Raw genomic sequence first — 26309 nt, 5'->3', positions numbered from 1 at the left:
TATTAGGTTTATAGAATCTCTGCATATAGTTACCCTTGCGAGCGCGGCTGCTGGTAGGACTGCGGCGGCAGGCTCATGTGCGGGAACACCAGTGTGGGGTGGTACATGACCGGGCCCGACGCGGCCGCCGCTGCGGGGCTCGGGATGAACGGTTGCTGCTGCCTATAGCAAACACACAGTGATGTACTAATTGAAAAAACAAGCCAAAAAAGAACTGCCGTGCTACGCCGAGAGTACTTACGTTCAAAATGCATAACAACGTACATGAAACGCGTCTTTATCGTCACGTACTTTCAGCTAAAAAACCGAAACCGAAGAAGACTTTAACTCATCATGATAATGAACCCTCTTGGAGTAGCACAGCAGGAAGGGTATAGCCGATTTCAGATAAAATTATACTATCAATTAATCATTTCTTAAAAACTACCTACACAAATTGTATCATGCGATATGCGCGATTAAAAATAATTGTAGATTCCCGGTTTGTATCCCTATTCACCCCGCCATCCCAATACACCCCGGATGACGGTACTTTCATGATATTTAAAGATGTTGGACCTTAGTTGGCCATGTCATTGTCCCTTGATTTGGTTAGTAAAAGAATCAGCTACGCAATTATGCAAATAATGATTGCTATATTAACACTAACATAATAAAAGTAGAATTTGCGTTCAACACTACGGTCAAATAGATCTGAAATCAATAACGACGAATGAACATAAGTTCGGCTTACTGTGCCTACAATCATAGCAAGGAGCAACGAGTTTAATTGTGAATTCAAGGTTCGTATGCACTTAGTAATAGTAGAAATTAGGGCGAAAAGTCTTAAGATATCGATGCAGCTGAAATAGGTTAAGCGAAGTACTTGTCATAATATTATGATCGCGTATAGACATTTTTGTCAAAGGCCGTGCCAGCAGGATAAGCTAAGTGAATCTGCCCCCAGCGAGTTTAGACTTGTAATTTTTTTGATGATGTGGCTTTCTATTGATACAAGTATGCAAAACTTCAGAACCCAAAACTATTGTATGGTGTTATTACGTAGTTTATTGTAAAAAAAAACGAAATATGATCTTTCTTCGATATTTAATTTTCTAGCCAGCCGATTTTAATGTGCGTCGCGTATGTTGTGCGTTTAATAGTAATGACAATTATATAACATCAATTATTGGATATATTGCTATACAAAAATATATAAAAAAAATCTATTTATTAAAAGTACTTTCAGGTCAGAGACAGCTCCAAGTTTTTCACCAAAGCTAGCCTCTTTAATGTGCTACAAAATAAATGTATTTACTTAATTTTATCTGTGGGAGAACAAGGTGTTTTTTAACCGATTCGTTGCGTCTCCCATTTTCAAAAAGTTTTGGCTGTGGCGGCGAACAATTGTTTCATAACGCGACAGGCGTGCCTTACGCCATAGAATATGATGGCTATCGTGTCATCTCCCATGTATAAAAAATTATGTACTTTTTTCGTTTTTTTTTCCGCTGATTTAGACTTGAGTTCAGTTAGACAGAAGTGAACTGATTAAAACGTTGTTTTTTATTTTTAGCAGCGTTTAAACATAGAGTAACTTATACTAGAGCGGTACTGTCATAGTAAATTTTGTAACCACAGTTAATTCACTGCCATCTATCGACACACTTTAAAACTAAAAATGAAGATTTATAAAAATACGATAAAATGTATTTAAATATGGATAAAAGATTTTTTTATTTGCATTAATTATTTTATGATTTTGACCCATGTTCTTTCACAATAACAAACGAAACCGTCAACGCAATCTATACGACAGTAGGCCAAAACTAGTAGCGCCCTCTGATCGAGAGTCAAATTTTCTTGATTTTCGAGGCACGTTTTTTCCTTAGACTGTATCCATCTAAAACGGAGTTATATCTATCTTTGGTTTAAACTACGTGTTTTACTTGAAATCGATGGTAAGTGACTTTAAAAATTCAGATGTTACTAACATTTTCTACTCGTATGTATACGGGTACAATAATATTGATATAAATACCGGTATGAAAGAATTACGTTATGCGCTGTTGCCGCTCCGTATGTGCTTTTAAATTTTACAACTAAAAACATTTATGTTGCAAATGTGACGCGGCTAGAATCGTGTCATTTTTTAAATTTTTAGGGTTCCGTACCTAAAGGGTAAAAACGGGACCCTATTACTAAGACTCCAGGACGTCTGTCTGTCACCAGGCTGTATCTCATGAACCGTGATAGCTAGATGATGTATTTCTGTTGCCGCCATAACAGCAAATACTAAAAAGTACGGAACCCTCGGTGGGCGAGTTCAACTCGCACTTGTCCGGTTTTTATTGTTACTCCATAACTCCGTCATTTTGGGATCGATTTAAAAAAATATTTTTACCCCTATTAATAAGACTCCGATGTCTGTCTGTCTGTCCGTCTGTCACTAGCCTGTATCTCATGAACCGTTATAACAACAATTACTGAAAATAGAATAAAATAAATATTTAAGTGGGGCTCCCATACAACAAACGTGTTTTTATTTGCTGTTTTTTGCGTAATGGTACGTCCCCGTCCCGTTTTTTTTTTAAACTAAAGTTTTGGGGTCTGAAAGTTTGCATACTTGTTACTAATATAAAGCCACATCATCAAAAACCACCTTATATACTTATTTGTAACAAGGCGAAAAAAGTAAACATATGTTTGGCGTCGACGTACAAGTGCGCATTTAACATGTGGTAATAACATCATACGGAAATTAAATTTAGTTTTGTTTGTAATCATATTTTATTTAGAAAATCATCTTCACCTCCCATCCTGCGTTGAAGAACGAAACCACGAACCAAAAAGATGAACGGAGAATATTTCAAATAAGAAGATTTAGGATGGAACACCTGTGTCAGTATAGTACATTTCGATGCTAGTGCGGAAAGTATGTCATTACTTCACGAGTACCGAGATATAGGCAAGACTCGGGACGAGTGAAGAATGACATTTCCGCACGTGTATCGAACGACGTTATTTAATACAGTTTCGAAAAAATAAGAAAAGCAACAAGTAAGGAATGGAATTCGGAACTTTTATATTATTAATTTTGTGACATCATTGACATTGACATTATGAAGAGGTGTTTTTCTTCTAGCTTTTATTCGACTAGAATAGATTTTGTTATTATTATTGAACCCACTTCAATGAAAGTTCTTTTTTTTTTCAAATGCATGTTCTATAAGACAGAAACAATTGTAAATATTAAAACATTGTACTATTATTACCTAAATATCGTTATTTACGATTATCAGTGTATCGTATATTTATAAAAACAATATCTGGATGGGGATTTCGACATAATAAATGTTAATTGTTTACTTCAGAAATCCTAGACTCACAAAAATCTTGTTTTCAATGACGACAATGAGAAAAACAACTGTCATATGCCCATATATTAGACGTTTTATTAAACTACCCTCTGGTTCTACAAATAATAAATTGTAAGCTGGTAACCCGGTCATAACAACTGAAGCCCCACATCCACTATAGTTTAGATATGCAGGATCGAGCACTACCTATAGGTTTATAAATAACTGCTGCTTTAACAAATCCATCCAATTATGCGTACACGCTTTGCATCGTTTGAGCGCGCTGATAAGGTAATGTAAGAAATGCGGCGCGAATGCTACTTTTAAGTATCTTGATGCGATACGTGGCATTTTGCGAAACTAGACGAACTTTACATTTACATATTGTTTTATTTATTAATATATCTATTGATTTATATATATTATAAGATTCCGATAAAGTGTCTCGATTGGTTTATCCGTTTTTCATTTTGTAAAAACTCAAAAAAATAAAACACTTAAGCTTTTGCAGCTCGGTCTAGGCACATAAATCACTGAGCATTTCGTATAATTATATGTGATGTATGTAAATAAAAAGGTTTCTAACCAAGCATTATCAATATATCATCCCTAGTAGTATCATAAATGCGAAAGTAACTCTGTCTGTCTGTTACCTCTTCACGCCTAAACCGCTGAACTGATTTAGATGAAGTTTGGTATGGAGACTATGGAGTCAGGTTGAGGCCCAGAGAAGGACATATGGTAGTTATATCTATCAGTATTTTTTGGTCCCAGTATATTTGGGACAAAGCATGTTGCTGATTTGCATTTGTAGCCACCGGACGAAGCCCACTTCATTCGATTGTAAGGTTATGACCTAGGAGGATATAACCAAACGGAGTAGCCATTAACAGGCGTGACTGATGTTTGTCTGACATGGCTATTTTTACGGTACGTATACATTTGACGTTCCCCTCCCCCGCAAAAATCGGCCGACTTTTTTGTACAGAAAGTTACAGACGTGGTGTCTCCGTTTGGTTATATCCTCCTAGGTTATGACCGATGATATGGAGGTGGGGACGCAAGAATGCCAATTTTCGACGCTAGTATGCGCGTTTCGGGGCATTTTTAATTTGAGCGCTTGAATATCATCATAAATCTAAAATTGGTGATTAAAATTGTGCACTTGTGGACGCTAGATGAGGTTCAATCAATCAATCAATCAATAAATCGTTTATTGATAACAAGCGTTACACGTCATTTAACATTTCCCAATTGAATTGAAGCCAATTTTGTTTCTGATCAAATTGGTCAATTGGATCATCCCGTCTGGACGGGCTTTAAGAACCGGCAAATTGCCTATTGTCTATACAATTTAAAGTTTTGTGCAAAGGTTTGACGTGGGTTAGACACAAGATTGTCCGGTTCTATATTGTGTAAAAATTCGTAAATACTTAGTTAAGTATAAAGTATTAAAAAAAACCGGCCAAGTGCGAGTCGGACTCGCGCACCGAGGTTTCAGTACTTTTTTTATATATTCGAGTTGATTGAATGAAAGGTAAATTGCGGTTTACGATTTATGACGTATCACAAATGTATGACAAATACAAAAACAACATTAGTAATCATCACGCTCCGTCGAATTCGGCGATTAAAAATTACGAGCGTTTCAACCGCTCAAACTATTTTAAAATTTTAAATATTTTTTAATAAAATAATGTAAGGGTTTATAAATTTTTTTTTATTTTTTTCGGTGTTCAAACGATATAAATAATGATTAACAAAATTACGCATGAAGCTAATTGAAAGTACTTTATTAAGTACTGATTATGCAAATTTAATATGCATATTCATCCCTTTGTTAACAATCTTCTATACTAACTGAAATAGGAGAGCACCCAAATATTCCGAAATACGTTTTTCCGATTTTTATTTATTTATTTCATTTTATTTATTTAAGACAACACTGGCCCATACCATTTTTATAACCACGATTTTCATAATCCCGATTTTTTATAAGTCCGAAATATCAAAATAACGATTTTGCAGCGAGCGAGAAAAACAATTACGCGACCCGCAGTGGGTGCGTGAGTGCGTGCAGTGGGTGGCACGACCACAAACCAGTTGCTGCAAGGCTTAAGTCCCGGAAGAGCTTCATTACAAATTCAGCTCTACACCACCAAACCCCCCAAGAGACTCGCCTCAAATCATGGAACCTGCAACTCAGCGAGACATCGTTACGAATACCAGCTGCGGAACACCTGCCTCCAGGGGGAAAGGAAAAGTGGGCAGTATGGAAAGCCCTTAACAGACTTAGAACGGGAGTTAGTCGGTCAAAAGATAATCTTCTGAGATGGGGAATTGGGCGACAAGGTGATACATTCTGCGAGTGTGGAGTAACCCAAACAACAATACACATGAGACAGTGTTCTCTGTGCTCAACGATGTGCACTGAGGAAGATCTCCTGAGGGCCACACCCCGAGGGCTAGAAGTGGCAAAACATTGGCAGACAAAAATTTAGTTTAAGAAGTTTGATCCCTCTACACGAGCAAGAAGAAGAACGATTTTGCAAAACACGATGGAATAAAATCACGAATGTGCTATTTCCGAAAACTTAAAATCCGAATGTCATTTGACCGAAAGCTTAAAGTTCCGATTATACACTTTTTCGAAAATATTTATTTCCGAATTCTTAAATTCCGTAAAATCATTGTCCGATGGCAAATAAAATAATTCGGTATTCAGAAATTCGGTCTTTTGTAAGGTCGTTTAGTAATTATTACTGGTGCCTGTCGTGCGCATCATGTTAATTAAATTCGGCATCAATAAATTAGGCAGAACTGCGACCCTGCGAACCCGAACTGTTGCCAGAAATGGGTTAGGTTAGAACTGCGACCCCCAAGAAAACGAACTGTTGCCAGAAGTGGGTTAGGTTAAGTATTTGGCCCCTTGACCACGAGTCCGACATATCCGTTCTAGTTCCCCGGCTAGGCGGAATGCCTAAATGCATTACTCCACGTAAAAAAAAAAGGTTAGATAGAACTGTGACCCCCAAGAAAAATAACTGTTGCCAGAAAAGTGGGTTAGGTTAGGTTAGAACTGCAACCCACAAGAAAACGAACTGTTGCCAGAAAAGTGGATTAGGTTAGGTTAGAACTGCGACCCTCAGGAAATCGAACTTTAACAATATATGCGGAATATCGTTATTCGGAAATTTAAAAATTGGGATATTTAAAATAGGAATCACGTCAATTCGGAATAAGGGCAATTCAGAATTCGTAATTTTGAAAATCGTAAATGTTAAATTCGGCGTTTGTCACTGTCGGAATTGTTCTAATCGGAATTATGTGGTTCTGAATTTATAATTTCGGAATAATGGCAATTCGGTATTCGTGATTTCAAAAATCGTAAATGTGAAATTCGGTGTTTGTCACCATCGGAATTGTTATAATCGGAATTATGTGGTTCGGAATTTACAAAATTCTGCTTTTTGGGTTTTCGGAAATATAAATCTTCGTAATTTTCATTATTCGTAATTACGACAGTCGGAATTTTGATGGGTCGAGCATTTAAAAATCGGAATGATAAAATTCGACATTCTAAAATCCGGAATAATTTTTTTCGGAATTATGTAGTGTACCCCTGAAATAGATGTCATATATTAAAGAAAAAGTGACGAAGCCCTCCAGTCGTGAAGGCCGGATTTGAACCAGCGTCTTTAGCAATCCGGGCTAACGCTTTGAACCCCTAGGCCACCCCGCCACGGCGGAACCCGTCCCAATTTCTCGACTTTATGCCATCTTACTAAGACTAGACTAGTCTTTGACCAACCAAGGGGTTCAAGGCGTTAGTCCGGATTGCTAAAGACGCCGGTTCGAATCCGGCCTTCACCACTGGAGGGCTTCGTCACGTCAATATATGACATCTATTTCAGTTTATAATTTATATAGTGTGACTACTTAAAAAACACAAATCAAAATATTTAATAAAATAATTTGATTTGTTAAATAAAACTATGAAAAACGGATTATATCGCGTATATTGAATTTATAATACATCCCGACGTTTCGAACTCTTTACAGCGTTCGTGGTCAACGGGTGACCCGTCACGGGGAGTCACCCGTTGACCACGAACGCTGTAAAGAGTTCGAAACGTCGGGATGTATTATAAATTCAATATACGCGATATAATCCGTTTTTCATAGTTTTATTTCATGAGTAACTATCGCGGTAACCGAAGACAAATTTGATTTGTTCTCAAAGTTGTGAATCTTCTATACTACTAGCTCCAGTTTAGCCTATTGTGACGGAAGGGTAACTACGGAACCCTACACTGAGCATGGCCCGATATGCTCTTGGCCGGTTTTAGTTAAGGAATTGGCAAAATTAGGGTCAAATAAAGGGCATTTTTGGGTTTCCGTTTCCGGCGGCCCAACAGCTAACACGCACGTCACTTGTCTCCGTGATTTTTATTGAAAAGAAGTGTTAAATTGCGTCAAACCAGTACGGAGGAACTAGTTAACATCAAAATAAACATTAACAATCACATCGGAAGTGTGTTCACAGTGCTAGTGAAAAAATTTCGCCAGGAAAATCACAAATACTGGTCGACAATATAACCTAAAAACCAAATCTCGCCGTTTTGACATATAGTGCCAATCTAACGTCGCGAAGTGACAGTGACATCTACAGTGTTGCCAGTAACTTGAAGGAAAATTCCCACAATGGATCAACTGGATAAAAACATGGAATTACTTCTCCTCAAACTCGAAGAAAAACTAGAGTGGAAGAAAAGGGAAAATCTGAAGGGGAATTAGTTGACTACATTAAGGACCTCATAATAAAAACGGGAGTTTACTTTGACAGTCACGAAATTAACAAAGTGTACAGAATCGGGAAACGAAGCGAAAACAAGGATCGTCCAGTTGTAGCCTCTATCACGACTCAATGGAAAAAACATCTTATACTCAAAAACAAGAAAAACCTCCCGCAAGGCATTAGTGTGAAAGAAGATTACTCTAAGGAAACCCTGGAAAAACGAAAACAGCTACAACCTCAATTAGAAGAAGAGAAAAAGAAGGGAAACATCGCATACTTAAAACATGACAAACTGATAGTGATAAAACCGAAGGACAACAATAGAGAAAAAAGAAAAAGAGAAACTTCGGATTCTCCTACATCACCAGCACAGACGAAAGTAAATAAAAACCAAACCCAGGTGAATCCTTCACAACCGCTTCCCAAAACTAGCAGGAAAGAGATCATCAGACCTAACATACTGAACTTTGTTAACCGGGCAGGCTCCGATCCACAACTCAACACTCCAAAAAACTAATAATCGCCCCGGAAAACCGGAAACAAACAATAGAAATACCAACTAGAATTAACAACCAAAACCAGATAACAAAAAGTCTCCCAAAACGGCCGGTCCCCGCGGGAGTTATAGACCACCACCCTCTAACAACAAGAAGAAACAAAACACTTAACATTGCAACATTAAATACGAGAACCCTTAGAACTGAAGAAAGCCTACAGGAATTGGAAAAGCTCTTGAAGACATAAAATGGGATATCCTGGGAATTAGTGAGATGCGAAGACTAGGAGAAAAGATCGAAGAACACACCGATTACTTACTATTCCATAAAGGCGAAGTATCTGGGCAAAGAGGAGTAGGATTCATAATCAAGCAGCCAATGAAACAACACATAAAAGAGCTAATTGGAATCTCTGACCCAATAGCCATTCTTAACATCAACATACCAGGATACAAAAAATATGGACAATCATACAAATTTATGCTCCCACAGAGAAATCAACAAAAACAGAAATCAAACTTTTCTACAAGAAATTATCACAAACGGTAGCAAAGTATGTAGACAACCATATAATTATAATGGGAGACTTTAATGCTCAAGTCGGAGCGAAGCAATGCAAAGAGGAATACATCTTGGGTAACTTCGGCCAAGGAAAAAGAAGCCCACATGGCGAATTGCTAGTCGAATTCCTACTGCAACACAACCTAACGCTCTTAAACAGTGTGTATAAGAAAAACAAAAAGAATAAGTGGACATGGATCTCCCCCGATGGTAGCACCAAAAATGAAATAGACTTTATAACAACAAACTATCCAAAAGCTTTCACAGATACATCGGTCTTAACTTAATTCAATTTCAATACAAACCACCGTATGGTAAGAAGCAACATAAGAATAGAACCATCAAAAAAATCTAGGAAATACTTTGCCCCACACACTACAGGACATCACCGCAACGAAACAATGAAGAAAATAAAACAATCCCTACTTGACTTAACCCAAGAATTAACAACAAGCAACATTGGTACTCATACGAAATATGGAAAACTAGAAAATCTCCTAACTCAAGCAAAGGATAATAACAGCAAAAGAAACAAGTACAAGCTAAGTGATACAACGCTACAACTTATAGAAGAGAGAAAAAGCCTTCTTTCAAAACAGCCTAAAAAAGACAACTTAAAAACAATAACAAAACTAAGTAAGGAAATTAGAGAGAATATAAGAAAAGATAGAAAGACTAAAAGGTTAAAAACTTTAGAGAAACACATAGTAAAAACAGGAGGAGTGAAAAAAGCGCTCAAAGAACTGAGAGAATCAAATAAGGAATGGATACCAAAACTTGACAAAAAGGAGCATACCTCATTCAATAGAAAAAACATAAGTGAAATTGCCACAAAATTTTACCAGGATCTATATTCAAATCCAGTCAACAAACAGAAACATGATCAGAGGACAGACGCCAATAAAGAACAGAAAAAATTGCCAACTGAACCAAAAATACTTTCAAGAGAAGTAGAAAAAGCTATATATATCCAGAAGATGGAAAATGCTCCAGGCCCAGACAAAGTGACAAACGAACTTCTTAAAGGCACCCTGGAGGAACTACTACCAATTCTCACTACACTATTTAACGAAATACTAACAACTGGTCTAATCCCTACACAATGGAAAACATCAAACATTATTCTCATATTTAAAAAGGGAAAAAAGTAAGATATCAGGAACTACAGACCCATAATTTTGATGTCAAATATCTACAAAGTATTTTCCAAAGTCATCCTAGAAAGAATAAGCAAAAAGCTAGACGAAAATCAACCACGGGAGCAAGCTGGCTTCAGGCAAAAATACTCCACCCTGGACCACATACACACAGTGAAGCAAATAGTAGACAAATATAACGAGTACAATAAGAATCTGTATATGGCATTCATTGATTACTCCAAAGCTTTCGACACCATAAAACACACAGCCATATGGGATAGCCTAGAACAGCAGGGGATACCTCCAATTTACATCAACGTTATAAAGAATATCTACTTGTAAGGCGAAGCGAGGATCCAACTTGAAACCTTGGGAAAAAAGTTCAAGATCGAAAGGGGCGTAAGACAGGGAGATCCCCTTTCACCAAAACTGTTCTCAGCTACTCTAGAAAGTATCTTCCGCAAACTAGAATGGAAAGAATATGGTCTCAACGTGCATGGCGTTAAACTCAACCACCTAAGATTTGCGGACGATATAGTCTTATTTGAGGAAAACCCAAGCCACCTGAATATAATGATAGAATCACTAAACAACGAAAGTAAGAAAGTGGGCCTATGCATGAACAAAGAAAAAACAAAATTACTTACAAACTCCAAACCAGCAACTATAAAAATTGACAATGAACCACTCGAATATGTAACGGAGTACATTTAATTAGGACAGATAATATCCCATGAAGATCAAACCACCAAGGAAATTGAGCGAAGAATAGGAAATGGATGGAAAAAATACTGGTCATTGAAAGAAGTCCTGAAGTCTAAGGAGCTAAATATGCAAACAAAAAGCAAAGTCTTCAACACATATGTACTTCCAGTCATGATCTACGGATGCGAAACGTGGGCTCTCAAGAAATATCACATTGAGAAGCTGAAACGCTGCCAAAGAGCCATGGAGAGAAGCCTGACAGGTATAAGGAAACAGGACAGAGTGAGAAGCAGTATAATAAGAGAGAAAACCAAAGTTGTTGACATAATAACCCGGATTGATCAACAAAAGTGGAGATGGACAGGCCACATGCTACGCGAATCACAAAAGAAATGGAGTAAAACGGTTACGGATTGGTACCCCAGAGATGGAAAGAGAAGTGCAGGTCACCAACAGACAAGATGGGAAGACGACCTAAAACTCACAGTTGGACATCACTGGAGAAGAGTTGCACGTGACAGGTTCCAATGGAAAATGTTAGAGGAGGCCTATGCCAAGAGGCAAACTGAGCTTCGGGACATAATATAACAAACAAGAACATGCCTAGTACTCATTCAAAGCAGAGAAGCTCAGAATAAAAGGCTTATTATTATTATTATAAAGGGCATTTTACATGTTTTGTCGTTTATTACCTTAACAGTACTGAAACTCTGGCTTAAAATACCAAATGTCTTTAAATCGTACCCGTACATAAAGTGCTGAGTCTTCTAATTGCAATTTGATCTTCTAAGGAATAGTCCTTACAATTTTATTTTTATATATTAGATTAAGTTTTTAGTCGCGATTAAAGCTGGTGACGACTGGCGACTAATAGGGACGTTACTGACGTTGCGGAGCAAAAGATTTCTACAGACACAATACATATAGTTCTCGAAAATGTATGTAGATAAATAATACCTAGGATGTGCATTCGGCCTGGTGCCGTGCTGGCCCGGCCGGAACTGGTAGTTGTGGTACTGCGGCCGCGCCTGCGGCGTCTGGCTCTGTGGTGCCACGAAGCTGTGCCCAGCCTAAAAACATACATGCAGGGTGCATTAGTGTTCTTCAGAAACGGAATTTGTGAGGTCGCATAATTGAATTTTAACAAACTTATGCTTATGTTTCCGGAACATTTCATGTAGCATTGTAATGTTTACATATTACAACGCCACAACACACAACTAATAAACACATCTTAAGAGATGTTGTTACTCGTACTTAAGACAAGCAAGAAAAAACATTTGAATCTATGTTTCACTACATTTTTGTGGTCCACGGCAGAATGGAAACGGTGTAACAAGGTGATTAATGAGAATGTCAGTAGGTACCATAGAGTTCTTGGTCATGTCCTGTGGTGGTGCCGGCGGCGCCGCCTGCGGGGGCGCCGGCTGTGCGCGGAGGCCTGCCTGCGGCGTTGGCTGCGCGCCCCCGCCCGAGCTCGGCATGAAGGCCGCCGCGCTGCCGCCCGAGGGATGGTAGCATTCCGTTCCTGCACAACATCTCAATTACATTTATCTTCTTCACGGTTTAAAGAAAAAATATCAGTACTAAGTCATCAACTCACTGTGTGGTGTAGGCGCCCGAGGATAACTGAATATATTAGCTAAGGAAAATCTCGGAGATATCAATAAAACAATACGTATGACGGTCACCAATCAAAATATTACTAGCCCAATGGACCACAGTCCACATGTTATAATAACAGCTGTTAAACATTTCGTATACGTACACGACACACTATACAAAACACAATGGTTCGCAGTAAACAAACCTAAATAAAACATAAATCAAAACGGGTTTGACCAATCAAGTGTATGCACTTACTGGGTTGAGTTAGCAATCTGTAATGGTGCGATGGCAGCATACAGTTGGAGTTGGAGTACCGAGAAGACTGGTCATGCTTGAGAGAGCTCGAGTTGGCCTGCTGCGGTATGAACTGCAGCGAGACATTGTTAAGTGGCAAATTGATTTGATTCGCGTTCATGTGCTGCGTGACGGCCGCCTGCGGCATGTTCAGCGATGTTTGTATACTTTGTGCCACATCAATCGCACCTTGCTGTGACTGGCCTCCATGATTGGCACATGCATGCGGCAGAGAATTTAGAGAACTGTGGGTTCCTCTTAGAGCCACCATTTTAATTTCATGATACAAATCTTTTAAAAATTGAACGAGCCAAATGTTGAACCATTCCCAAAACAATGGCGATACGATCATCGGCATAAGGCATCAATTCGTAATGTTTCATGTCATTATAAATTACATAAAATAAAGTAACATCTTATTTGAGTTGTCGTATATGTGATGGGCGCTTATATTAATAATCCTTATAAAATACAATCTGGTTTATGAACTTTAAATTCAGCACCGATAATCTACTATTCTACTTCAAGAGGTTCGGTCATGAAATCTTACGTGGTTACGCATGTTGGTAAAGTGTGAACACACCGCATTCGCAATTTAAATACTAGTTTATTGCAGCATACAGAAAATCGATAAGGAAACGCGCGTTACATGGTTCTACGCTAGCACTTAATTTGATACCGCCGCGACACTTTCACTCTATCGCGAACAATCGACACTGCTCTACAAAACTTCTAATCCAATATTATTTAAAAAAAACTACAATTCATGAATAACACCAATAATTTGCGAAGAAAACAACTGTGAGATATCACACCGTTGAACATTTCATTTTGCAAAGCACGGCAAGGGGATGTTATGCCAGAAAGGGACAAAGCCATCTTTTAGTTCACCTCCACAAATTTGGGGCGTCACCCAGCGCCGTATCCCGAGTCAACCCCACACCAAGTGACTGTTAAGCCTGTTGAGGGAGAAGCGTGCTGAAATATACACCGCTCGTTTCATTCCTAGGATTGATGTCGAAGATCGTACTAGCGCGTTAGTCTATCTAAAACACCCGCGAGCATCATGTCGTGCCCGTTTAAACAGAAAAAGACAGGCATGGGTGGCCAATGAAAATGACAAGGGGTGTTCGTGTTCGACTTTTTTTTTGTTTCGGAGTCTGCAGGGGTTGCTAGCCGTCGGCTGGTGTTTTCATAGGAAAATGCGAGCGTGTAACGACAGTATTGAAACAAATCTGCATGAGAGGAAAACGCGATCATATATTGCCGAGAGTACCGTGTCACTCGTTTAAAATAAATATAATATTAGTGCTGTTCCACAAAGTAACAGCCCCCTATTATAAGGCATTAAATAAATTGTGTAATTTAGTATTGTAATTAGAATTATATCTTATATTATTGTTATTATTTTCTTAATGAAGTTGAATTATGGAATTGTTGACATTATTAATTTATAAGTAATGTGCATTTTAAAAATATTGACATGTGAATCTAAATGTATTATCATTTTGTAAGTAATTTAATTATTGTTAATATATAAAAATCTATCTATCTATCATATTTGATTGATTTAAATAAATAATATTAACATAACAATAAATAATATTACATCATTATATTTCTCAGCAATAGCCCAATCTTTTGACCAGCCAAACTTCAACACCATAACCGGCACTCTTTTCCACTGTGTTTATAATAGCCCCTACGCCTGTTGAAACCGATTTACGGGTATGTATTTGTTACATAACAGCAAACTTCTCCAAAGGGCCTCTACGTGTTGGATCTGTATCCCCACGCACGCCTATCAAATGACCGGGATGTATATACCCGTGAGTTCATATGAAATAATATTAGACTTTAATTAGACTAATTATTACTTACCGTGTTTTTTATTTATTTGAACAACAATTAAATAAACAAATAACTATAACGATCAATAATAGTGAATCTAATAGTAAATACGAATAGCACTGGCAATCTTCTTACGAATACGACTGAGCATTCGTAAACATTCTGATTCTATTTTATTTAGATTATGACAAAAAGTCAAATCGCAATATACCTATAATCATCAACCGAATATTAAACATAATGTCATTAGGTTAGGGCTTATTTTACATTGAGACAATAGGTATCCTTAACTTTTTGCGGTAAGTTTAAAACTTTTTGTGAGTTAATAAGAAAGCAGAACAGCTGTATCACCTTCGCGTGTTATCGCCGATACCCGATGTATCTTTCTAAAATCCGAAGGTCATTCTGAGAGTTAACGGACTGTAGTACTGGATAGTCCGGTGGCCGACTGCATGAAACCCTACCAGATAAAAAATAGAATATACCTATTCTGTGAGGGAAGTTGACTTTTAGTAGCTTCAACTGCTGTTGGTCGGCCGCGGCAAATTTTGGGCAAATGGCAAAAAGAATGAAAAAAAAAACGGACTATAATAGCTAAATTAAACCTGTTGATGATTGATTTGGTCGCAACCACTTTTTTTTTACTGTCCTCAAAGGCAGCTATCCACCAGTTTCATTCTATGTTTCGATGAGGTTTTTTTTTGATGATTTTTTGTAGGTTACCTTTACAAAATTTGCCAAGTTAAGCCTTAGCCAACCAAGAGTAGTTGAAGCTACTAAAAGTCAGCTACTCCTGCAGAGTAGGTATATTCTATTTTTTTATCAGGTAGGGTTCGATGCAGTCGGCCACCGGACACAGTCAAGACGTGAAACTCAAGTATTTTCCCAGACTTTGTTGCTAGTCGGCGAAAATAAGCCTTGATAGCAAACAACACCCAGAATGCAAAAATACTTTCATAACCAACTAGAATCACTGGGCTGGGATTTTTGAACTATAGGGTATCACTCTACATAGTATAAAACAAAGTCGCGACCTGTGACGATCCAAAGAAAAACTGAAAATTTTGAAACTTAAAATATTCCCCACAGAGGCCACACACTTCCTTCCTAATCCTGCTAGACCCTAATAGGAATAAACTAACCTAACCCAACCCATTCCGCAATAATCACAACACATGACCAATTCGCTCCTACGAAGCATTTTTTAGCTACATACCGGGATACTCATGTTATCGTCTACGACGTAGCGCCACCACCGTTGATTACCTTACGTTAACTGAAAATAATCCTAAACTTAAGTCTTTAAAGTTTTAAGCTAAAACCACAAAATGCGTTCAACGAAACGGTCGTTGTGGCATCTGTTAAGTATAACTTTACTACTGTTATTAATAAAAACAATAAATTAATACAACAATTTCAAAAGCATCATACGTGTACTGCGGCACGGCTTCAATTTTTTATTGTTATTTTGAATTTCACTGGTAGCCGCTTAGCCAGCTAGGTTGTATCTGGTAGCTGCCCTCACTGATAGGTTATTCCCAGTAGTTATCAGTGTTATCACAACAAAATTAATTCTAAACTTACAATAAAAAGTAACCTACAATTAAAACTACCTACAAAACTAAAACTAATACCTAAAAAAGAAATAAGATATAACATGGTTGACCTAGCCCAATATGTATATATTAGGCTAGATAATAAGTTATCACTAAGTTTTTTCCACTACATATTATTATATTATTAGGTATAGAAAAAAATCCCAGTTTTTACGAGAACTGAGAAGGAAGTTGAGTTGTTGCTGGGCGGCGAAAACAAACCATGATAGTAAACAATATTTAGATAGCAAGAAAAATGTTGATACTAGAATGCTTTCGGGAAATTTTATGAATTGAGAGATGTATATGAATAAAAGATTTGAGTATATAAACTGTTGATAAGATCATGGTTGTACTGAAAAAGTGCCAAATTACGAAGTAGTTTGTTTACATTATTTGCAATTGTTGATGTGGCTCTAGTGAAAAGAGGCGCAAGTCTCGCGCAGTGGCAGCAGCTCAGGTGAAACAAGGTGCAAGTGTTATTGTATGGAACTTAGACCATTTTTCAATTAAGCTGCGGGAGATTTGTGCCCCGTTTTCACTTAGAACCACAGTATTGAACTCCACTTTAAATAATCTTTTAATACAGGTGCTCAAAAAGTGGTACTTTTAAGTGTCTGTTGAGCGTTCACAAAGTTTGTTTTTGCGAACCAATGCTTTTTTCATTTCTGATCTCTTTAAATGTATTTCTGACTGCAATATGCCGTAGTCCATACGTCCACGCCCAAGTGTTAATTTGTTCAAACGCTTTGAAAATTTTTAATTTCGCCATTTGTCATTTATTACGTAAAAAAGCATTATAAATTAATAGATGTAAAATAAGTATAAGTAATAAGTACCTACGCGATAGGTATATACTACGGGTTATTCCTACTATACCACCAAGTTGTAACCAGTGGTAACTACTGGGATTTTTTTTCCCCACCTTGTTGTATACCTGTAACATGGCAAGCGATTTACAGGTTACAGCTGAATATTATTTCGTAAACCAAAATAGGTACACAACAAATGATTTAAAAAATTAGTCACTAAATGACATAATATCATTCCAAACTATGGCAAAATTAATGTATTCCTCATTTGATTAAAAATGAGTAAATACTAATATTAAATATTATGGTTTATGAGCTAGTACACAATTTATAGCTAAGCAAAACCCCTCTAGTTAGTGTGCCATATTATCTTTATTACTAGATCCGGGCACCTGGCAGCTGTTTCAGTTAAAGTTAGAGTACCAGGCCTGCAAAGGGTTGTACAATCAAAACAAGTGTGTGCAATTTCTAAATCATATGGCTTTAGCTCATTCTTAATTTTCTATGGTGATACCAAAAGAAGAAATTAAGGTTTGGTAATATTATTGGTGGTTTTGGTATGTAGTGTAAGTCTGTGTGACGTAGTCCACTATAGTGAACTAACTACTGAGCCAATGTTCATAAATGAAATGTGAATCAATTGGTCTTAATGGTTCAGAACAAATATAATATTCTAACCTCTGCTGATGAAAAGCCTCCAAAAATGAAGGCACCTGGGTCATGTAATAATCATACCTTTTATTGGTGCTAGCTCAGCTCTCCATCTAGTCAGATGAGCACAATTAAGTAAGCAGATTATGTGAATTATTTTACATGCAAAAAATCTCTGATAATAACTTCAGTCAGTAACAAGAATGCTATTGTTTTTCAACAGTACACTTTGTAAAGTAGAATAAACAATAAACATTGGATAAGCAGAAATAATAAATAGGTAACAAGTTTCCTACCATCAATATCATCATGTTAATGTTTTATTACTTGACAATAATAAAAAAAGTTTCTTTAACCTTTTGAGACCCCGGACAAATATGGCAACATATAATAGGGTACATATAGCTGGCTCCCCAGGGAGCCAACGGGTCTCTTAAATGCAATAAAATCAGAATTTGTAAGATTAGGAATTCTGGATACATTAAGTTACAGCCAGTTGCATACTAAGTGAAATGTTAAACTGAACTTTATGTATTTATATTTTTTTCTGTGGCCCGTCACCTGCATAAGGAAATAATCAAATTTTCTAAAATTTTAACTACATTTTATTTTATGTGTATAGTTGTTAATGTGGGAGTGCGTGTGTGTGTGTGTGTGTGTGAGGCATTGATGTTATTTATATTCACAATGTTATCATAAATATATAGTAAGACTTCCATCAGTATGTGTTAGATGTTAATATTAGCCTATAAAAATTAAATTACAAACCTACGAAATTCAGACAAAACAACAAATGTTCAATTTTTAAAGCAAAATGCCAGTTCATCAGTATCACAGTATGAAGCAACCTAGGCTATTGCTCATGGTTGCCCCTACGGGCAACTGCTCCCCCTCTACTTGTTAAGAATATTTGACAACATTATATGGAATGGGTAACCTGCCCTAAAATATGTAGAAATTGGAAAGGGTGTACTTTACCCAATCACATGATTAATTATTATTGCGTTTGGGTTTTATTCATCATCCTTCTTAGGCTAGAGTTACGCATATAAAAGTAAAATATAAAAACACTTACAAAACAATACAAAAAAATATAAACATTATAAAAAACCTAACCAAAGGTGTAGTCAGCAACAGGGCAGGACCCAAACTGATGGGGGTCAGGGCTGCAGAGTGAGTAACCGACATACTATATGCGCCATGTCTAAAATGACTGCCTTCTGCATCTGACCCTTAATTCAACCACCCAGCAAGTATTTCTAAGTGTTGGTCGGGACTCTTCACTATGAGACCGTTCACTGGCACAACTATTGAAACAATGATCATTGAGTCAACATTCCATGATGGCAGTAATCTCGTGAGCCAAGTGTAGGTCTTGCTGAATTTTTCCTTCTCAGCTTTCACGAGATTGTCAACATGGGGGATGGTGACGTCCATGAGCACAGTCCGGCACTGTGATCGGTCTACGGATCGCACAATGTCAGGCTTATTGGCAACAATAGTCCTGTCAGTTTTGTTATTATTATTACTACAACACAACTATTAAAAATGTGCCAATTTTAAGGCAAGTTGCGCTATCTAAATAATTCTCACTCTCTCACACCCATTGAAGAGTTGTTTGAATGAATTATTTGTTTGCAATAGTTGCATATTACAATAGTAGGCAATGCCATCACCACAAGATTGTGCATGTTTATATCCCTACATAAATATATTATGATAATAATTAGACATGACTATATCTTTACACTATATTGAATGGTTATATGTGCATCATTATAGTTTGGTGTTAAATAAAACATTATAATTAGGATACTGTCAAGTGGTTATGAGGTAGTTTATATTTTGATATTGTCAGTATTCTACAAAATGTACCCTTATTATAACAATTTTTATGAGACATAATAGAAGTACATCCAATATTGTTATCAGTTGCTTCATATTTTGACTTCAGTAGTATACACTACTTGGTGTTCTTTTCTGGGCCAATAATGCAAAACAAAACTTACATACATAAAGTTAAGGCTAAAAACATGAATTGATAATTCGCACAACTCAGCAAATGGCTCTCGCATTGTCCTGTAAACTAAGTGATCAGTTTTCATTCTCAGTAACTAGTCATTGCATTAAGTCTGTTTATATTTATTACTTTATCAGTAGACATATGGATTTATGTCAATATACGAGAACAACATATTTATCTAGGCAAATTTATTCATGCTTTAAGATGGGTTTGACATGTTGCCATTACAGGTTCAGCATAAAAACATTAACAATTGAGTCACTTGTTGTTACTTGAATAACCACTATTAAACAGACAAAAATACAATCAGATTCAAAAACTTAACACTGATCTTGATAGTGTATTATTAGGCAAGTTTACGTGAATTTAACTTACAGTAAACAGAGATTCGCGAATGCGGCTCTGCCAAATGCTGAAGTGGCATATATTACGTAAATATAATGATAAAGCCACAATAACACATGAAATAAAAAAGGATACGGTCCGGGGCCACGTTGATTCGGCGCCAACGGCACCTGATTCCCGTTGCCACTCATAATCTTGGCAGCATAGGTGTCGGGACACGTACACCACTCAAGGTGGCACGTAAAATCGCCCTAACCGATTGTAGGACACATCCGGCACATAGGTAGATAATTTACCGACGTCAAATTGACAAGTCACACAATTCAATATAATACCTTTAAAGGCAACGTTTTTAGCAAAAACATTGTACTACACTTGAAAAATCACATATATTTTCGGAAGAACTAAAACGCATCACTAAGAAAGGACCCAGTCACTAAACAAACGACAGTACAAAATGGCGGATGTTAACCAATAAACAAACGTGACTGACACTGTTTCGAGCCGAAATATACAATATTTATTACTTAATTTATACGTTGATTCTGTTGTACTATTGTCTGAGTTATACTAGAAATGTAAAAATAAAATATTTTATCTGCTATAAATATATTAATACTTTTTTTTTTCAAATGATAAAACTGTCATACGATAATTCACGTCGTGTTCGTCTAGCTAGTACTCTCACGTCCAGTGGTGCCAGAGCACTAAAAACTAAAAGTAAAATACGACCCCGATCTAAAAAAGGTACGATTTTACCAAAAAAAGTACAATTTCATTTTTTGTTCCAAAAAACAATATAAAGAGCAGAAGTGTTTTAGAAACGGGCGATTTTTTTAAACTGATAATCCACGAAAACTACATTAGTACGCAAGATAGTGAGGTACAAAAATACCAAAACAAAGAAGTCACAAATCGTACTTTTTTGGCCTGTCACTACTATTTCTACGCCATTTTAGCATAATTTTGAGCCGCTCCTACGAAAAGTACGTAAAATCGTACTAAAATGTGCGGTTTAGCCAAAAAGTACGATTTTAGTACGGTTTTGGGCGGGGTACGATTTAAGTACGTATGCTGTTCAAAAAGTACGTAAAATCGTACTAAAAGGTACGATCTGGCAACACTGCAGTCACGTCACGAACTCGCAAGCATCATTGCATGCTGTCATTCATTCTTTTTTAATGTCTATTGCACACCATACCAGCATCCGTACAGGAACTATTAAGACATTTTGAATTGTATAAAGTAATATTTGATTTCGTTAAAAATACTTTCGGCCTCTTATAGGTGACACTTTTTTTTTCCTTTTGTTTTGTGTTTTAGTAGTTTTTAAGTTGTTTGTGTATTTCTTTTCTAAGTAGTTAAGGATGTGTTTGTAGTTTGTACTGATGTATTGATGTTTGAGCTGATGGCCGTGTTGCCAATGCTCCAAATAAATGAATAAAAAAAATTGCACACCATACCATAGAGCCATAAAAGCTGGTTTAAGTTCGCTTTAAATGAGGGCTAACGCGTATGAATTCGCCGCTAGGGGCGCTAGTGTAGATGGTGGTCTTTTCCATAGTCCGAAATGTCAAATGTTACTTGTCACATGGCTTCAATGACTGACAGCTGTTCTTTAGTCTTTTCATGGAGACTATATAAAGGAGCCAAATCTCTATGTATGAAAAGTGTCCATCAAAAAACAGTAATTAGGCGGCGCCACCATACACCGAAATACTACCAAAAACAACCTACGTAATTTGGTCGGGTTATTTGTTGCCTTATATGGTTCATGTTATACTCATGTCCCAGAGCCTAACTAGCGCCACCGGAGAGATTAGGAACTATTATTTAAAGCTGAAAGCGGTCACTTTTGCAACAATTCTGCCATAAGAGATTGGCATCCTTTCTATACCATCCATAAGTCTTTTGGACCACCATCAACACAGGCGCCAACTGGTGAGTAAAAAAACGATAGCCCTCATTCGCTTGCGAGTCACGAGCCGCGCCAAGAGACGCGAGTGTAAAGGGCCCTCCAGAGTCCAGACTATGTGCGTGAATCGCGGCGCGACTTCGCGGAGAGAACATGTCGCGACGTTGACGTATGACTCCACAGTCCACACTCGCAAACTTCACGGCGATTTCGCAGTTTGGTTCGCGCCAAGATGGGGGAAAAGCATCAGCTGATCGAGTTTAACTGCTAGTTATCTATGGCATCATACGTGATTTAGCTATTTTTCTATTTTGTTTTGTTTTAAAACCGTAAAATATAGCCTCTTTATACATATAATATAATTATTATTTATCTTGCCTTATACGAGTCAAAATAGTGTGTAATGTGGAGTCTTGCCAGTTCGCGCTTCGCGCCTCCTTTGACCCGAGCTAATAAACCGGCAAAAAACGGGGAACTAGGCGCGAAGGCGTGAACAATCTGCGAAATCGACGCCACACTTACGTTCGCGGCTTCGCGCCGTGATTCGCGCATGAGTTTGGAGGGCCCTTAAAGGTCGTAACACACCATCGCACCGCACCAAGGTCATTGTGCGACGCAACCATACGTAAGAGCGAGAAAGCGATATCTCTTTCTCCCGTGTGTAACACAAAACTTTTCCCCTCACTATAGCGAGGAAAGTGCAACATCCACAGGCGTTAGATCATCTTCATCACTGGAATCACTAATTTTTTTACGATATTATAACAGAAAACACTAGAAATTCTGATTTTTACGTGAGTCGGTGAGAACCTCTTCTTTTAAAATTATGGCTTCAGCCCAGTGGGACTATTTCGCCAGTATCAAGGTATTAAGAGGTTTAAAAACGACAAAAATTGTACGGTTGTACAAGACAGTGTACGGTGATTTGTTAGCTCTTGTAAATCGATAGCTAGACTTTACAAGAAGCACGTGGACTACCGGCCGTTGACTCCAAGATGGTGGTTAAACGCGCTTCAAAATTAATTCTCCATTTACTGCACACTACCACATTAGTTTACTGTATAATAAGCTATCGATATTACACTTTAAACAATATTAATGAGCAAAAAACAAAGTAATTAATCACGATGCTAACTATCAAGATGGCGCTCGAACCGGAAGTCCAGTCGGTGAGAAGAACAGTAAAAATTTTGTTGACAATGTTGACATTTCTGTTCTGACGTATGAAATGTCAACGATGCGTTTTGAAATTGCATCGACTCAACTTGTGCGTTCAGAATTATATTTAACACCATTATAAAAAATCTAACGTTTCTTATGGAATTTTAAGGTTTAAGACTTAAAATTATTAAATAAAGCTAAATTTGGTATTTTTAATTAATTCTCAAACCATTTATTTAATGATAATTAATATCGAACGAACCATTATTATGAGCGTTTTACGTTTTGTTATCTGTCAAGCTACTTAAACACGCTCCATCCAAGGTCAAATTACTTTCCCCACTAGTGGATAAAATGCGTTTTCCCCCGCTTGTTTTAAAGGATAATAGACGGCTTTCCGTGCTAGTGAGGGGAAAAAAATACTTAATTACTATTATGGTTTTGTTATATTCATTCCACTCTTTATAATCTTTTTTACATAATATTAGGTCTAATTGGGCGGTTTACAAGTAATTTTTTTTGTTTGATATCTTGCAATAAAAGTTTTTTATTACAAACAAAACATGGACTTGTAAACTGGCCAAGTAGACCTTTGGTTAAACGTACATGACTTAATAAAATTGATCTGACGTGGACATAGACCAGGTGCCCGTTTATCAAAAGCTTGTAGCTTGTAAGTGGAAGTCCCTTTTTGACAGCTTTTGTTAGAAAGGGACTTCCACTTACAAGCTACGAGCTTTTGATAAACGGGCCCCAGGCCAGGATTACACTTGTAAGTTTCACTTCCGTAAGTAGGGACACAGTTATACTACAGAATGAGATATGAATATTGTTATCTCATTCTAGCAAATAGCTTTGTCCCTAGTTACGTAAGTAAAACTTACAAGTGTAATCCTGGCCTTTAGAGTAGTATTAGTACGAAAAAAAAAATTGATCTGACGTTGTCGTTGTCAATGTTTTAAACTGGTCCGTGTTGTTTTATACAATTTTGATAAAATATCAGATTTTTACTACGACGATTTCGATATCAGTGATTATATGCTCTTTGTTCGATATAATAACGGATACCGATACATGAATACGGCACCAGGCTTTCATACGGATACGACGGACCGACGAATTTTAAACACGAACGAATGTAATGTAATTAAATGTTTGTCCGATATCTTCGACGAATCATTTTTGCAGTAGGTAAGGGACGAAACAATAAGTACTTGGTATACTTTGGAGGAGTAATATACCTCATCGATCCATACGGCTTTGTCCATTTTAAAAACGATTAGTAGATAGTTACTTAATTTTGCTAAATTTCTCTGTGTTTTGAATTTCAATATTATGGCAGCAAATTTTTTTTCGTGATGAATGGCAATGGCATTTCACCTATTGGTAAAATCACTTTATTTTTTATTCTTTTCTATTTTTGTTATAAGCGATATTAAATTTATACTAAAATATTGCAGTGTTCAGGAAACAAAATGCTTCCAAACATGTAAAATTTCAGGTTTTATAAAAATAAAATGTTGTCAATATTGCTTACAGACGGCCGCACCGGAACGCGACCTTGGTGCGGTCCGGCGCACGCTCGATCGTGTGTAAGGTGGTCCGCCGTACGTCCTTTAAGGACGCAGCTATAAGTGAGAGCGAAAAAGAGATATTTTGACGGCATCAATATCGCGGTCCGGTACGGTACGCCTCTCGTCTGTAACGGCTCTCTAATTAGTATTGTAATTTAATATTAATCATCATTGGCGTCTCTCAGACAGACGATGTTATTATATTTGGCGGTTTTTAAAAATTCGAAATAAAATGAGCATTGTTATATTTGTTATTTACAGGTTTAAAGGTCTCTTCTTGGCAACTTCTTGGCTTGTCTCATGTGACTGTATAGATGAATTCCCTAAAATTTTCTTTCTCCGGTATTTTTAGTTCCATTCGCGTTTTTCCCCATTTTCTTTATTTTCTATACGTTATTTCTACCAACAGATAATTTCGTCACACGCATTTTAGGGTTCCGTAGCCAAATGGCAAAAAAACGGAACCCTTATGGATTCGTCATGTCTGTATGTCTGTCTGTTTGTCCGTCCGTATGTCACAGCCACTTTTTTCCGAAACTATAAGAACTATACTGTTGAAAGTTGGTAAGTAGATGTATTCTTTGAACCGCATTAAGATTTTCACACAACAATAGAAAAAAAAACACTTAGAACATACTTAGAATAGAAACTCAAAAAAATTATTTGCATCAAACCCTTACGTGTGGTTTCTATGGATAGGTCTTCAAAAATGATATTGAGGTTTCTAGTATCACTTTTTTCTAAACTGAATAGTCTGTTGCCGCTATAACAACAATAGGGTATTTGAATGTATTAAAAATAAATTGTTTTACACCATGCATGAAATAAAGCACCAGAAGATTAATAGAGAAACGTAGACAGCAGTTATTTTTAGACACAATTTCTATTTTCAAACCCGTATAAAACTATAAAGAGTAGGTAATTTGATTGTGACATCACATGCTAGTGTTACATGTAAATTCCATAGTAGCAAAATCGTTTTGACAGTTCGAAAAAAGAAACTGATTTGACTAGTAGTCAAATACCCTATTACTAAAAAGTACGGAACCCTCGGTGCGCGAGTCCGACTCGCACTTGGCCGGTTTTTTTTCTTCTCGTTATTTTTGCTACACGCGTCTTTACCAATACAATTATTCACAAATACTAGGCCATGTTTGGTATCGTTTTCGTATAAATCGGGAGTGCCAAATTAATTTATTTGACACCATTCCGAAGTAAAAACATATAAACTTTAAACGAATACCTTTTTTTAGGGTGTCGTACCCAAAGGGTAAAAACGGGACCCTATTACTAAGACTCCGCTGTCCGTCTGTCTGTCTGTCACCAGGCTGTATCTCATGAACCGTGATAGCTAGACAGTTGAAATTTTTACAGATGATGTATTTCTGTTGCCGCTATAGGTAGCAAGAAATACTAAAAAGTACGGAACCCTCGGTGCGCGA

The 26309-nt window shown here is 37.0% G+C and overlaps 1 protein-coding gene across 2 annotated transcripts in view; it reads right to left on the bottom strand.

Moving 5' to 3' along the window:
• The window catches only part of LOC134754148 (eukaryotic translation initiation factor 4 gamma 3-like), an 82535-nt gene extending 61648 nt beyond the window's left edge, over window positions 1-20887 (bottom strand). The window contains exons 1-5 of one of the 2 annotated variants that reach the window (XM_063690248.1): window positions 20353-20887; window positions 12642-12667; window positions 12406-12566; window positions 11996-12108; window positions 34-162 (exon numbers count right to left, since the gene is read on the bottom strand). In XM_063690248.1, coding sequence (XP_063546318.1) covers window positions 34-162; window positions 11996-12108; window positions 12406-12566; window positions 12642-12667; window positions 20353-20408 — 485 coding nt within the window. In that variant the 5' untranslated portion in view covers window positions 20409-20887. Of the gene's footprint in view, window positions 1-33; window positions 163-11995; window positions 12109-12405; window positions 12567-12641; window positions 12668-12901; window positions 13314-20352 lie in introns of those variants that run through there. The other variant, XM_063690247.1, reaches the window with a different exon arrangement.
• Between the last annotated feature and the right edge of the window lie 5422 nt (window positions 20888-26309).

The sequence above is a fragment of the Cydia strobilella genome, chromosome Z (genome assembly GCF_947568885.1).
Source record: "Cydia strobilella chromosome Z, ilCydStro3.1, whole genome shotgun sequence".
NCBI classification, from domain to species: Eukaryota; Metazoa; Arthropoda; class Insecta; order Lepidoptera; family Tortricidae; genus Cydia; species Cydia strobilella.
Note: the sequence above shows the minus strand (reverse complement) of the source record. Positions and strands in the feature narration are given on the sequence as shown.